The 13,363-nt window shown below is 54.4% G+C and overlaps 1 protein-coding gene across 19 annotated transcripts in view; it reads left to right on the forward strand.

Annotated features, from left to right (window-relative positions):
• Window positions 1-13,363, forward strand: part of ptprfb (protein tyrosine phosphatase receptor type Fb) — a 116,503-nt gene that overhangs the window by 70,202 nt on the left and 32,938 nt on the right. For 11 of the 19 annotated variants that reach the window (XR_014126162.1, XR_014126164.1, XM_081723829.1 and 8 more), the window contains 7 exons: window positions 2,085-2,354; window positions 4,214-4,795; window positions 4,884-5,017; window positions 5,452-5,596; window positions 7,057-7,362; window positions 9,386-9,579; window positions 13,271-13,297. Coding sequence is in view for 17 of the 19 variants with exons in the window: in XM_081723829.1 (XP_081579955.1) it covers window positions 2,085-2,354; window positions 4,214-4,795; window positions 4,884-5,017; window positions 5,452-5,596; window positions 7,057-7,362; window positions 9,386-9,579; window positions 13,271-13,297 (1,658 nt within the window). In the remaining 2 variants the exon portion in view is untranslated. The remainder of the gene's footprint in view (window positions 1-2,084; window positions 2,355-4,213; window positions 4,796-4,883; window positions 5,018-5,451; window positions 5,597-7,056; window positions 7,363-9,385; window positions 9,580-13,270; window positions 13,298-13,363) is intronic. The other 8 variants (XM_081723832.1, XM_081723834.1, XM_081723836.1 and 5 more) reach the window with 3 other exon arrangements.

The raw sequence follows: 13,363 nt of genomic DNA on the forward strand, positions 1-13,363 counted from the left end.
GTGTGCGTGTGTGTGTGTGCGCGAGTGCGTGTGTGTGTGTGTGTGTGTGTGTGTGTGTGTCTGGGGATCCACAGGTGTATTATAAATAATGTAAGAGCTCCCTCCAGCATGACAGCAGCCGCAGCCATAGACAGAGAGAGCGTGTCACACACGACAGTCATCCTGTTTGGTTCATTTGGTTTAATGGAATTAAGTAGTATTTAAATTTCTCTGGCCTACTGCTTTAGAGAAGTTTGCGCCACGCCACACATCTGTGAAAGGGCTCTTATTGGGGTGGTCTGTTCATTTGATATGGTACAAAGCTACCTTCTTGTGAGTTTGTTGATTCTGTGTTTTCCTTGTGTGTGTGTGCGTGTGTGTCTGTGCCGTTTTGTTAATGTGGGTCTATGTTTGCTAGATGTATCCATTTGTCACTGTCAGTTCACAAGTGTCTTTTACTCTCTTTTGTCTCTCACTTTTGTCTCCATCTATCAATTTCATCTCCATCTCGCCGCGTACTCATAAACGCGCCTCTCAGACCCGCGAGAAGGTTGGTTTCTTTCCCTGTTAACCCTCTTGGTCCACGCCTCAGGCAGATGTGTTTCCGGCGGTCCTCTCTCCGACCCGTAATCCCCCATCCCTTCCCATCCCTGCCTCCGTTATTCTGCCTAGCTGTTTGAAAACCGGCACCTCCCCCACCCCCACAAATCTTGCATGAGCCTGAACTCCCATCTCTGCCCTTACTGCTGTGTTAAAGCGACTCTCTGTAACTTGCGCCCCACTGATGTGTGCCGCGCCTTTTCCCCTTTTATATATTGCTACATCAAAACCAAAGGCACCCAGGCCAGGGCTCAGTCCTGCCAGCGCGCAAGGCCGCACAAGGCCGCGCAGGGCCGCGCCCGAGCCGCCCCTCGGAGCGGCGAGAGGGCCACGTCCCTCCTCGCTCCTCTCGGAACCGGAGTGCCGTGCGCGCCCCGACCTCCGCCCTTCAAACAGACCCCTCAAAGCTCGGAAAAGCGTCTGATACATGCTTTAAATGTCGCTGCGCAAACCTTCAGGTAGGGCTTTACAAATCTGTCTGTTCTGCTTCGGCGAGACAAAGGGCGGGCGAGAGCCTCCGCGCGGCGCCCGCCAACTTTTCCAGCACCGACCCACGGGGCAGCGCCGGTCAGCCCGCGGCCGGGTCTGGAAGTAGCGGGAAATCCCATTTCGATTCCGTTTCTATCAGGGACCGGTGCAACAAACAAAGGGGGGGAACAAAGACAGCATTGGGGCAGCATCTCCAGGGAGATGCCCCCATTCAGGGGCGAGCAGCTGTCGGGGAGGGGGCCGAGACAAGACAAGGTCCAACTCTCTTTACGTGAAAATAATTAAGCACAGGCTACTTTCAGAACAAAAGGCACAAGATGGAAATCTAAAAGCCCATCAGAACCCTGTGAATGGAGAGACTTAAAGGCATAGAGGCATAATAGGGTTTGAATTGGCCGTTTTTAACTCTTGCTTCCCTTCTGAGGTTTGTTGTTTTTTTTTCTCCTCTTTTCCTTGATTTCCCGTCGTGCGGAAAGGCAAGCTTGTTTATTCCAGTCCTTAAAGTATTCCAATCAGCCTACACGCTGATGGTTCTGCAATCCCCCCCACCCCCTTTTTTTTTTTTTTTTTTTTCACGGTCCCCACACAATGTCAACAAGCCCTCGTCTCCATGGGAACCCCTTTCTAATGTCAGCTTATCTGCATATCAGAGCCTCACAAAGACGAGGAGCGGGTCCAGTGAACAACGCGTCCCCTGCGGCTTCTCCCCGACAGGGGCCGAGGCTCTGCGGCGCCGACACCACCGAACCGCGCCGAGCAGATCCCGACGCCCGATTTGGGTTTCTCCCAATCAAAGCTCACCCAAATCAGGCTGCTAATTGCCCCCGGCGTCTCGCTCAGGCAGGAGGGACAGAAAGAGACCCGTGTCTTCCCTTTTCACACCAGGTCTAAAGCCAGCGAGATTGGGGCTTGCACCCATACATCCGTGTAGCGGGCCGTGAGGCAGGGGAGCTGGGGTCCGACGTAAGGTACGGGGTGTTGGTCTCACGCCGGCACTGTCCGCTCTGTTCTTCCAGTTCGCCGCGTGCCGCCGCGCTTCTCCATCCCGCCGGCCAACCAGGAGGTGATGCCGGGCGGCAGCACCAACCTGACGTGCGTGGCGGTGGGCGCGCCCATGCCCTACGTCAAGTGGATGGTGGGCGACGTGGAGCTCACCAAGGAGGAGGAGATGCCCGTGGGCCGCAACGTGCTGGAGCTCGCCAACATCCGCCAGTCGGCCAACTACACCTGCGTGGCCATCTCCTCGCTGGGCATGATCGAGGCCACCGCCCAGGTCACCGTCAAAGGTGAGTCGTCGCGTCCACCCCCCCCCCACTCACACCTTTTCCTCGGTAACGCTGGGAGTCACATAGCCGCGACGGAAACTAAATAGCCGTCTTCAGGGCAATCAGTGATGGTTTTAAGAAAAAAAAACAAAAACAAAACAGAACTACTCTTTTTTCTAAACCCCCCCCCCCCCCCCCCCTTGCTCATTTCCATGCAGAATGAATACTATCCACCCTCCCTCCCAGTACGCATCACTGGTCAGACTCCCCCATCCCTCCAAACTGGAGATGAGCTCCATGGCTCTTCTCAGTACTGGCTCCCAGTCCCTCACAGTCTTCAAACAGGGACTAAAGCCCCACCTCACCAGAGGCACTGGGACTGCTAGGCTAGCATTTAGTCATTTTAATCATAAGATCTTGCACTTGCATTAAGTAAAAAAAAAAAAAAAAAAAAGGTGTGTGTGTGCGCGCGCGCGCGTGTGTCTGTGCCGTTTTGTTAATGTGGGTCTATGTTTGCTAGATGTATCCATTTGTCACTGTCAGTTCACAAGTGTCTTTTACTCTCTTTTGTCTCCATCTATCAATTTCATCTCCATCTCGCCGCGTACTCATAAACACGCCTCTCAGACCCGCGAGAAGGTTGGTTTCTTTCCCTGTTAACCCTCTTGGTCCACGCCTCAGGCAGATGTGTTTCCGGCGGTCCTCTCTCCGACCCATAATCCCCCATCCCTTCCCATCCCTGCCTCCGTTATTCTGCCTAGCTGTTTGAAAACCGAGACCTCCCCCACAAATCTTGCTTGCACCTGAACTCCCATCTCCCATCTCTGCCCTTGTTAGCATATTAACTCTGATAAAACCTCGCACTAAATCTTGCATCAAGTCCAAAAAAGCTATAAAAAAAGCTGCTCTTGTGCGACTCCATGTCACCGAGGGCTTTTCCCCGACTGTATGCTTAGGCTCCGGCCCGGTCGTGTTGGCGTACGGACAGGTTCCGCAGAGACTACAAAGCGCTTCCGTAGGCCACTCCGGACTCGGAGGAAACGTAAACATTTCAGAGCGCCGTTAGCCGGACAGTTCTGGGAGTGGGCGGCACCTGCCAGCCCAGCTGTGACAACACAGTTGTGCCCGATACCTTCATACCAGCACAACACCTGCTAAACACCTAAATAATAATAAATAACTAAATATGCTACGGTCAGAGAGTGATCAGTGAATTAGTGATAACCAGCTATAACTGGCATCTGTAATAGGAACCCTATAAAACTACCCATATAAGATGTAAGGTGTATCTGATAAATTGGCCTAATTAGAACAAAAAAGAAAGATGAGAGACTTGTGCTGTGTTGATTGTGAGCTTTAGGGACTTCCTGTGTTTTTCCTGCAGGCTCGCTTGAGAAAATCAAAGGCTGTGCTTGCTCTCCAGATTATTCTGAGCATGTGTTTACCCAGGCCAGCTGCGCGGAGCAGGCCCAGCCAGACCCCAGCCCACGGCCCACTTGAGCCGAACGCCACCCATATCGATTGCCGAAGAGCAAAGTGCAATCGATACGGACTCGGGGGAATGTCACTGACATTTATCAGGAGGCTAGCAGCAAATGTTAGACACTGTGACGAAGCACTTCTCTCTCTCTCTCTCTCTCTCTCTCTCTCTCTCTCTCTCTCTCTCTCTCTCTCTCTCTCTCTCTGCGTATCTGTCTTTTTTTTCTCTGTTTGTTTCTGTTTCTCTGCTCTGTCTGTGTTTGTCTTTCCTTCTCTCTGTTTTGCTCCGTCACGCTCTCTCTCTCTAACAGGTGGAGTCGCCCCGTCGGTCATTTCCGTTTCTTGTCATATAAGCTCAGGGTGCGCTGTACGATTACTAAACCCCCTCCCCCTCCCCCCAGCACTTCCGAAGCCCCCCACGTCGCTGACTGTGACGGAGACGACGGCCACCAGCGTCACGCTGACGTGGGACTCGGGCAACCCGGAGCCTGTCTCCTACTACATGATCCAGTACCGCGCCAAGGCCGCGGACGTCGGCTTCCAGGAGGTGGACGGCGTGGCCACCACGCGCTACAGCATCGGTGGCCTTAGCCCCTACTCGGAGTACGAGTTCCGCGTCATGGCGGTGAACAACATCGGGCGCGGGCCGCCGGGCGAGCCCGTGGAGACGCGCACCGGTGAGCAGGCACCATCGTCGCCGCCGCGCCAGGTGCAAGCGCGCATGCTGAGCGCCAGCACCATGCTGGTGCAGTGGGAACCGCCCGAGGAGCCCAACGGCCAGGTGCGCGGCTACCGCGTCTACTACACCACGGAGGCCGAGGCCCCACCCAGCTCCTGGCATAAGCACAACACGGACGACAGCCGCCTCACCACCATCTCCGGCCTGATCACGGACATCACCTACAGCCTGCGCGTGCTGGGCTTCACGTCCGTGGGCGACGGCCCGCTGTCCGAGGCGCTGCAGGTCAAGACGCAGCAAGGAGGTGGGAAGCCCCAAACACAGCCCCCGCTCCGCCCCGCGACCCCGGGTCCCCGGCTAACCCCTCTTCCTCTCTCCCGTGTGCCCGCCAGTCCCAGCACAGCCGTCCGGGTTCGAGGCCGAGGCCGAGCTGGACACGCGCATCATGCTCAGGTGGCTGTGGCCTGTGCAGGAGCCGATCACCAAGTATGAGCTCCAGTACTGGGAGGCGGGATCGGACAACAAGGTACGCCCCACCCCCCCCACACACACACACACACGTCCTGGCGCACGCTCTCGCCTCGCAAAACGACACGACCCTCGCACCACAGCTGGGAATCAAAGATAGCCAAAACCGACATTCCGCAAAACGGCCCAGGGCAGAAAGCTTGGAAGTCATTCCACAGAATTACTCCCCGAAGATTTTGTATTGCTTAAAAACAAACAAAATAACCCGATCCCTCTAATCAGTGCCTGCTGATACTGATCCAGCTCTTGGCAAACAAAAAACAAACAAACAAACAAAAAAAAACATTGCGTGCCATTTAGAGCCGCGTCTGATCTGGCCCGTGCAGCAGATGCCATCGGAGCGCCTGGACGACTCACTGTCCCGGTCGGCGCACCCGCTAAGCTGATGCGCGCATTCATCGGAAGAAATGTCACGCCTATTTCTCCCCCCAGATCGAAGTCACCTTTGGCCCGGCCGGCTCGTACGCTGTGGAGGGCCTGAAGCCAGACACGCCGTACAAGTTCTCGCTGGCGGCGTGCTCGGAGATGGGAGTGGGGGTGTTCACCAAGCCCATCGAAGCCCGCACGGCGCAGTCCAGTGAGTGCTCTGCTTTCTTTCCCTTCCACTATTTGTCCTTATTGACTAACCTTGGAAAAACTGTCCCACCGTGCCAAAGACCTCCTCAGCCCCTCCCCTTTTTTGCGGGACCTTTGTCTGCCGTCTCCCTCGTTAATTATCCCGCTCTGAGCCGGGGAGTGCCTTTGTCCACCGAGGAGGGCGGAAGGTACGTTGAGAGCGCGACTGAGCATCAATCGCTGTTACGTTATCGATTTGGTTTCAAAGGCCTCTCGATGCGTCTGCCCGTCACATTAACAACCAGAGCCGCGAGACTCTTCTGAGCAGCTCCGGGGTTCTTCTGACCAGCACGTCTTCGCCATCAGGGCAGGAAATATCAAATTTTTCTACGAGTGTTTCGATTGTGATTAATTGAGTTAAAATAAGGTTCAGCTCCAAGTGCAGCTCTATTAAGCTTTAGGTGTGTATTCAAGGTGTTTGTCATATCAGTCACCTTAGAAGTCTAGGTCCAGAAATAATCAGATGAAGTGTTGCAGCTGCTACTAAACTAAATATCACCATATTAGAACCGCTGTAATGATGTCAATAGAAAACAATGAAAGAACCATGTTCATCTTAAGAGAGATCAAAGCTGTAATTTTTTTAAATTGGCTTTCTTTCTAAATATCACACACACACACACACACACACACACACACGCGACAGGCTCACACCCCTCTGATCATCTGTCAGCGGCACCATTTCCACGGCACGTTACCTCACTGGGGGCCATTCCAACGCCGCCCCCATTGCGGGCAGATGAAGGGCCGTCTGCCGTGTGACCAGGCGCCGCCTTGCCTTGGCCGGCGCGACGTCGCCGAGCTCCCTCTGGTTGTTAATGAACGTAGGCTGGCATGGCAGGAGATTCCCCACCCCACCCCCGCCCACCCCCCACGCTGCTACATCGTGCTGTGTTTGTTTTTGTACCTGGTTTTATATGTGTATGTACCTTTTTTTAAAACATGCACGGCGGAATGCCTCTGGTTTGTTTCAGTTCGTAAGGTTTGCTTGTTACAGTGTTGCTCTTGCACTGACTTGTGTTTTTAGTTTCTTTTTTGATGCTCTTGCCATTGTTGTTGTTGTTGTTTTGTTTGGTTGTGTACTTTCCCCCATCTCTGGGCTACGGAGAGTCGGCCAGTCTCACTCCCCCGTCGCCCCCTGGCGCCTCCAGAAACCCACGCGAATGTGCGGGGCGGTCATCGGGCATCACGACGTGACCGTAAACGTGCAGAATTCGGCTGGAAACACAACAGATTTGGCACATATTTGGCATGCTTTTGGCATCCATTTGCGTTGCACGTGGACACCAAACCTGCCTTGTAGAAGTGTGCCCGACTTCTTCCTCCCAGCCCAGAGAAATGCGTCCCCTTAGCCTCCTTGGTTTAATTTTGCTTGATGACCCCCCCCCCTCCCCCTCCCCATTGCCTCGCCCTCTCCCACAGCCCCTTCGGCCCCCCCCCAGGATGTGCAACTGCTCAGCCTGAGCTCCACCAGCATCAAGGTGAGTTGGGCGGCCCCACCCGCCGCCAGCCGCCACGGCGCCATCGTGCGCTACACCGTCGGCTACCAGGCCACCAGCGGCGAGGACCCCGAGCGCCACGAGGTGACCGACATCGGCGCCGACGCCACCTGGCAGGTCCTGGAGGGCCTGGAGAAATGGACGGAGTATCAGGTGTGGGTGAGGGCCCACACAGACGTGGGCGCCGGGCCCGAGAGCGCCCCAGTACGCATCCGAACCAACGAGGACGGTAGGTCCGAGCGCCGCGGCCCGGAAAGCCTCGGCCGCCCCATCGGGCTCTCGCCTCCCGCCCTCCGTCCTGTCCCGTCTTCGCACTCGGAGGGTCGCTGCCCTAACCCGTCATCCCTAACCTTCCCGCTCTTCTCCTGGGTCCCTCTGTGGTTCCTTCTTTTTTTTGACAGCGAGCGTCTCCGATCTTAGCCGACACGCTTGCGAGATTCTGCGTTGGCCCAAGCCGAGGTGTAGTCCGCTGTAAACAAGCCGTTTGCCAGGAAGATGCTGAGCGTCCAATACCTGGACTCTCCAGACCTGCCGTTAGACGGTTGCTCAGTAAGGAGGGAACCTTATCCTCTTAGCGTTTCAAAACTCGGGTCGATATCAATATGCAGATGACTGCTCTAGACGTTTTGAGAAACCCGCTTGACAAAAAAAAAGTTCTAGTGAAAGGGCCTCTAACATGCTCCTACTGTACCTCCTCTCTAGAAGAATCCATAATCACCTGATCCAATAGCTATCGATCAGCTTTAATGGAACTTGAGCAGCTCTAAATTAGTAAAGAGCCATGGAGTACGGAAGGGTCTGGTGTTCCCTTAAAGCTCCTCGAGTCCGTGAACATCTACTCGGAGCAGAATTCTGCGTGGTAAATTGGGGTGCTAAGGCCTATTCCTAGATTAGAGACCTGGGCCGTTCTTCCACTGATCGTGGACTCCCATCTCAGTTCATTAAAGATTTAACCTGGGCAGCTTAGTTCCCACATCACATTTCCTCACACACTTTGTCCTGACAACGCCCACTGTTGTCCAGTGTGGTCCAGCGGGTCCGGTTCTCAACTACTGGCCCTTTCAAAAGTTTCATTTTCTCACCCCTCACCACGGCCACCTCCGGCTTAACGCCCGTGCTTTCTGGGCTTAGCCCCAGAAGTCTCCTGTCCTCGGCCCCCGGTCCTCAGGACGTGTTTCCTTGGTGCTGGGACCCTTGGTGTTGTCCGTTCGCCCAAGGCTTTGCCCGTGGGTGGCACAGATTCTCCACATCACCCCACACCGCCGTCGCCGTGCTCCTTTCCCACCTTCTGCACCCTTCTCACCATGCGCTTCACCCTGTTTCACCTCTGACCTTTTCCCCCTTGCTTCTCTTCCTAACTTATTTCCCTGGGTGCTTCCTTCTCCCTGTACACCCCCCACTCTGACCAGCACTCCCAGTACACCCCCACCCCACTCTGACCAGCACTCCCAGTACACACACCCCCACCCCACTCTGACCAGCACTCCCAGACCCTTCTCCTGTTGTTCTACTTCTGAGATCAAGTTCTTTCTCCCGTCTGAGCGTTCCTGGGATTGTGTGTGTGTGTGTGTGTGTGTGTGTGTGTGTGTGGGAATGTGCTGAGACACACAGTTATCCCACTGTCTCTCTGCCGCCTTGGCGTCTGTTGTTGTGAATATTCTAAGATCTCTAGAAGCTCCCGTGAGAACCACCTCACCACTATAATTAATATGTTTTGAAGATGCAACTCGGCTTATTTTCCTGCTATCATTCCTTGCTACACACACACAGCCTCTTGCACTGTCCCCGTCCTTGAACTTAACCCCCCCCACACACACACACACGCGCGCACACACACACACACACACCCGTCCCTCTGCAGCTGAAATGAGCTTTCTGGTTTCTCACATACGGCTCGAGCGTGACTGTTTGTCATGTTCATGAACTCCTTGGTAAAGAGGCCTGCACTGTTGATGTGCTTTTTGTTGTTCATACCAAAAAAACAAAACAAAAAACAAGTTAAAAGTCCCAAAAACTTCAAAGTGGGTTCATGTCTGCTGAGGGGAAGTGTGCCATGTTAAGGTACCATGTAAGGTATCATATTTGGAAAGGCACGTTTGGGGCCCTGCTTCAATTAGGCGGTGGCCATATGGGACGCCTGGAGGTTCTGGAAGTACGCCAGACTAGTTAACGGGCGCGCGAGATGGGAAGTGCACTTTTGAACCCAAAAGCCACTTTGATGCTAAGGCACGAGCCTCCCGTCTCCTCCTCAGTGCCGGGTGCTCCGCCGCGGAAGCTGGAGGTCGAGGCCCTGAACGCCACAGCCATCCGGGTGACATGGAAGCCGCCGCTCTCGGGCAAGCAACATGGCCAGATCCGGGGCTACCAGGTGATCTACTCGCGCCTGGAGAACGGCGAGCCGCGAGGGCAGCCCAGCATCATGGACGTGGCGCTGCCCGAGGCCCAGGTATGTCCCACGCCCGCCTCGCCCTGCCCCGCTTCACTGTCGCATCCTCATCCTACACGTGTGAACTCCTGCCTCACCCGCAGGGGGGCGCTGTAGGGGGTTTTTGTTTCTAACACTCACCTTTTCACCCCACATCTCTCTCTCGCTCTCATTTTCTTTTCTTTTTTTCTTTTTGTATTACTTGGAGCAAAATGTTATACTTTAGTGCGGATTGAAGTTGAAGTCAAAATTGTTTTTTTTGTTTGTTTGTTTTGTTATTGTTGTTATTTGTTTGCAAGGCAAATCATTGGTTGCCAATTGTGTCTCCCAACCCTAATGCACATGCACTGCCTTTCGCTGGGTTTATAAATTTTACATCACTTTTCGTCACACCGCCTCCCTGCGCGTTAAATGGAGGCGGTCCAGCCCGGACAAACGTCACAAAGGCCGGGTAAGACCACTAATCCTCAGGAGGAACTCGGACCGTTGTGGATTTCCTTAAAGGAGAGGGACAGCTCCCTACAGCGTCGGAAGGACACACGCTCTTAGCTGGGAACCATCCTGCACGCACGAGTGTTCCACACTGTCCCAGGCGCCAGTCCCCAATCTGTGCCGCAGCCGTACGCGTTTTGTTTTGTAAACATTTTGTTTTGCGTTTCCTAATGCTAGGAGCTTGATGTCAGCATCAAACAAGATTCCGATGCTGTTTGGTCTCTCCCCCCCCCCCAAAAAAAAAGTTTGATAAAGAAGGAGTCAGGCTAACTGCCAGGCGACCTCCAGTTGACCCTTTTTTCTCGAAATACGAGAACACCTGTGGAGAGCTTCCCGTCATCCTCCAGACAATAAGGGCATTATGGGCGTTGTGGGCGTTGCTGGTGTTCTCCTTCAGGAATGCTGACTCACTGAGTGGTTCGGTGGGTAATGTCTCTTAGCGCACTGTGTCATTATTTGAGCTGTGCAGCAACCGGTTTAGTCCTGCTAAGCCCTCACACCTCACAAAAGACAATCTTTGTTTACTATTGGGTTGGTTGGTTTCTTTGTATGTACGTTTGGTTAAGGACTGAGGGACTAGTCATCTGCATCATCATTAGCACAGCTAACTCACTCTCTCTCTCTCTCTCTCTCTCTCTCCATCTCTCTCTCTCCTTTAAATAAAAGAAAGCTTGGCGCACTGTGTCTGGGACAGTGCTGGTCAGGAAGGTATGGATGAAAAGCATGGTGGATAGGCGCAGAAAATCCGCTCCGCATTGTCCGACACTAATGGTCTGGCCAGCCAATCACGGTCTCGCTTTCATAAATGGCCCCCAGTCCTTTTCTTCGCTGCAGAAGCCCAGCTATTTCCACCCAGTCACGCTCCTCTGTTGGCCATTTTTTAACACCTGCCATTTCCTGGCAGCATTGATGAGGTTATGCCTGTCACTCAACCCCCCCCAAAAAAAAAACAAAAACAAGAATCTCCTCTACGTTGCGAACACGAGAAGCCCACATCACCCCACCCTTTCCCTGATCCAACAGGCTCGGCACAGAACATCTTAATGCAGCAATGATTTAAAAAAAAAGGTGGGGCATCTCGGATCAGGCACCGCACACCACACAGCTAAGCCCATGCCGATCATACCAGGTGAAGGGTGAAGCGTGGCAGCGCGCCTTGTTCCTCCAACAAAGCGACGGCGCTTGGCAGACTCCTCTAAAATGAAAGGCATGACCATCTGTACGGCGTTTACGTTCGACGGCAGCGTTCCTTTGGCACGAGCTCCACCCCTCGCTGACATCAGGCTCCCTCCCCATGCCCTCTCTCCTGCTCTCTCTATCCGTCTCCTCTCTCTCTCTCTCTCTCTCTCTCTCTCTCTATCCCTCGCTCTGCCCCTCTGCTCTCCCAGGCTGCGGCGTGAGAGCGAGCGCGTGGGCGGCTCAAGAGCGCTTCCCTTTCAAACAAGCCTGGCCCGGGAACCCACACGGCGCCCTAATTCCGCCGCTAAATTTAACCGGGCAAGCGACGGCCCCGACGACCCCCGGGCGAGGCGGGCCCCCCTCTCCTTTTACGCCGCCTGCTCCCCCAACCCTCCTGCTTTGCTGTTGCGCTAATTGCGCATCTGTCGCCCGAGTGGGGGAGGGGAGGAGAGATGGAGGGAGTAAACGGCAGAAGAGGGGTGGAGAGAGGGAGGGAGGGAGTTGGGGAGAGCGAGAGAGAGAAATGTTCCGACAGTGCCGCAGGCATGGTTAAGCTCCAGCCCCTCTCCCGCCTTGTGGACGGGAAGAAAACATCAGTTGTAAGGGGGTGGGGGGTTTTTTTTGGTTTGTTTTTCCCAAACATTCACAAACGGCGCAGGTGCCGTAGCGTCCCACCGTCTCCTCTCCGCCACTTTCATCCCCGGCCTTGAAGTTCAGGCACGTTTTCCCGCCACGGAATCTCGCCTGTCCGGTTGATTTCCGTCTCTGCTCTCTCGGTACGAGCCCGTCCGCACCACCGGAGGGAGCGGAGCGGGTTGGCCACGCCGACAGCGCGTCCTCCCGCCCTAACGACACACAGGGGCGCAGCAGCACGGAGAGAGAGTGAGAATGAGTGAGTGAGCATTTACTGTCAGTCACCTAGGTGCTCCTGGCTCACTCTTACTGTGTGTGTGTGTGTGTGAGAGAAAGGGAGAGAGGAGGTGACAGATAGAATAATGGATAGAGAGACTGCGGATGGCTGAAGGTTACATTTAGTCTTCGGATTAAAGAGATATAGTCGAATTAAGGTTTAGAGTGTGTGTGTGTGTGTGTGTGTGTGTTCAGAGATGGCATCGGTGCAGAAGTAGAGGAGTCGCATGGAGCAGGATGAATAAATAACCCCCCCACCACTGTTTGTGGTGCTCAGTGAGTGCAGGTCTCCAGGAGGACACACAGATGAAAACCCACTAGAGTGTGTGGGTGTGTGTGGGTGGGTGGGATGAGCAAGTGTGCGTCACAGCTCTGGGTGAAATAAAGTTTGATGCCACCAGTGCACCAATGCTTGGGGGGGGGTTAATGGGATTTTACGCTCTGGGTAACGGGGCGTGGTAGGGGTAAGGGGGGGAGCTTTCAGTGCCTGGAGGATTTTCTCCCAGTGAACGGAGGAAAACGCTGGGAGCACGGATCACTGTTGCGTGCCGATGAACTTTCTTTGGTTTTTCCGCCCGCAGACGTCCGCGAAATCCCGCCTGCAATCGCGCACAGCAGGCAGCGGACAGTTTGCATGTTTTCGTGAAAATCGTGAGCAAAAAAACCCCCAAAAAAACCAAACCCAAAACTCGGCGTCGAGGCAGTGCACTGCACGAGGCGCGGGCCATGCGCATGCAGCTCTTATCCATCGGATGGGATATGGTCGGGCTGCTGACGCTGCCCGGGTACGTGGGGGGTCTCTGCCTGTTCCTCTCTACCCTCCCTCCCACAGAGCTCTCAAGAGCGAAGCACGCCGGCCCTGACGGCTACACTCATCTCCTCCACTCACCTGCCTTTATTCCCACAGGCTTCCTCACCAATAGGTTTTATGTAGTTCTCTCTCTCTCTCTCTCTCTCTCTCTCTCTCTCTCTGCTGAGTTCCAGTCCACTGCTGCATGTGACTGTCAAGGCCTGCTGTTCATCAGTAGATGAAAGTGAAAAAAGTGTCTGCTTTTTTCCCGATGCCTAGTGCCCTTTTTCTCACTCCTCTTCCCTTCCTCTCCGTCTCTCCCTGTCGTTGTTTTTCCCTCAGTGGAAAATTGAGGAGTCCACGGAATATGTGAGTAACCCCGGTGTGTGAGCTGCTGTTGGCGGCATTGGGCCTGTCTGGCAGGGGACGCTTGTG

The sequence above is a fragment of the Electrophorus electricus genome, chromosome 11, assembly GCF_041902795.1.
Source record: "Electrophorus electricus isolate QZ-2024a chromosome 11, ASM4190279v1, whole genome shotgun sequence".
Classification (NCBI taxonomy): domain Eukaryota; kingdom Metazoa; phylum Chordata; class Actinopteri; order Gymnotiformes; family Gymnotidae; genus Electrophorus; species Electrophorus electricus.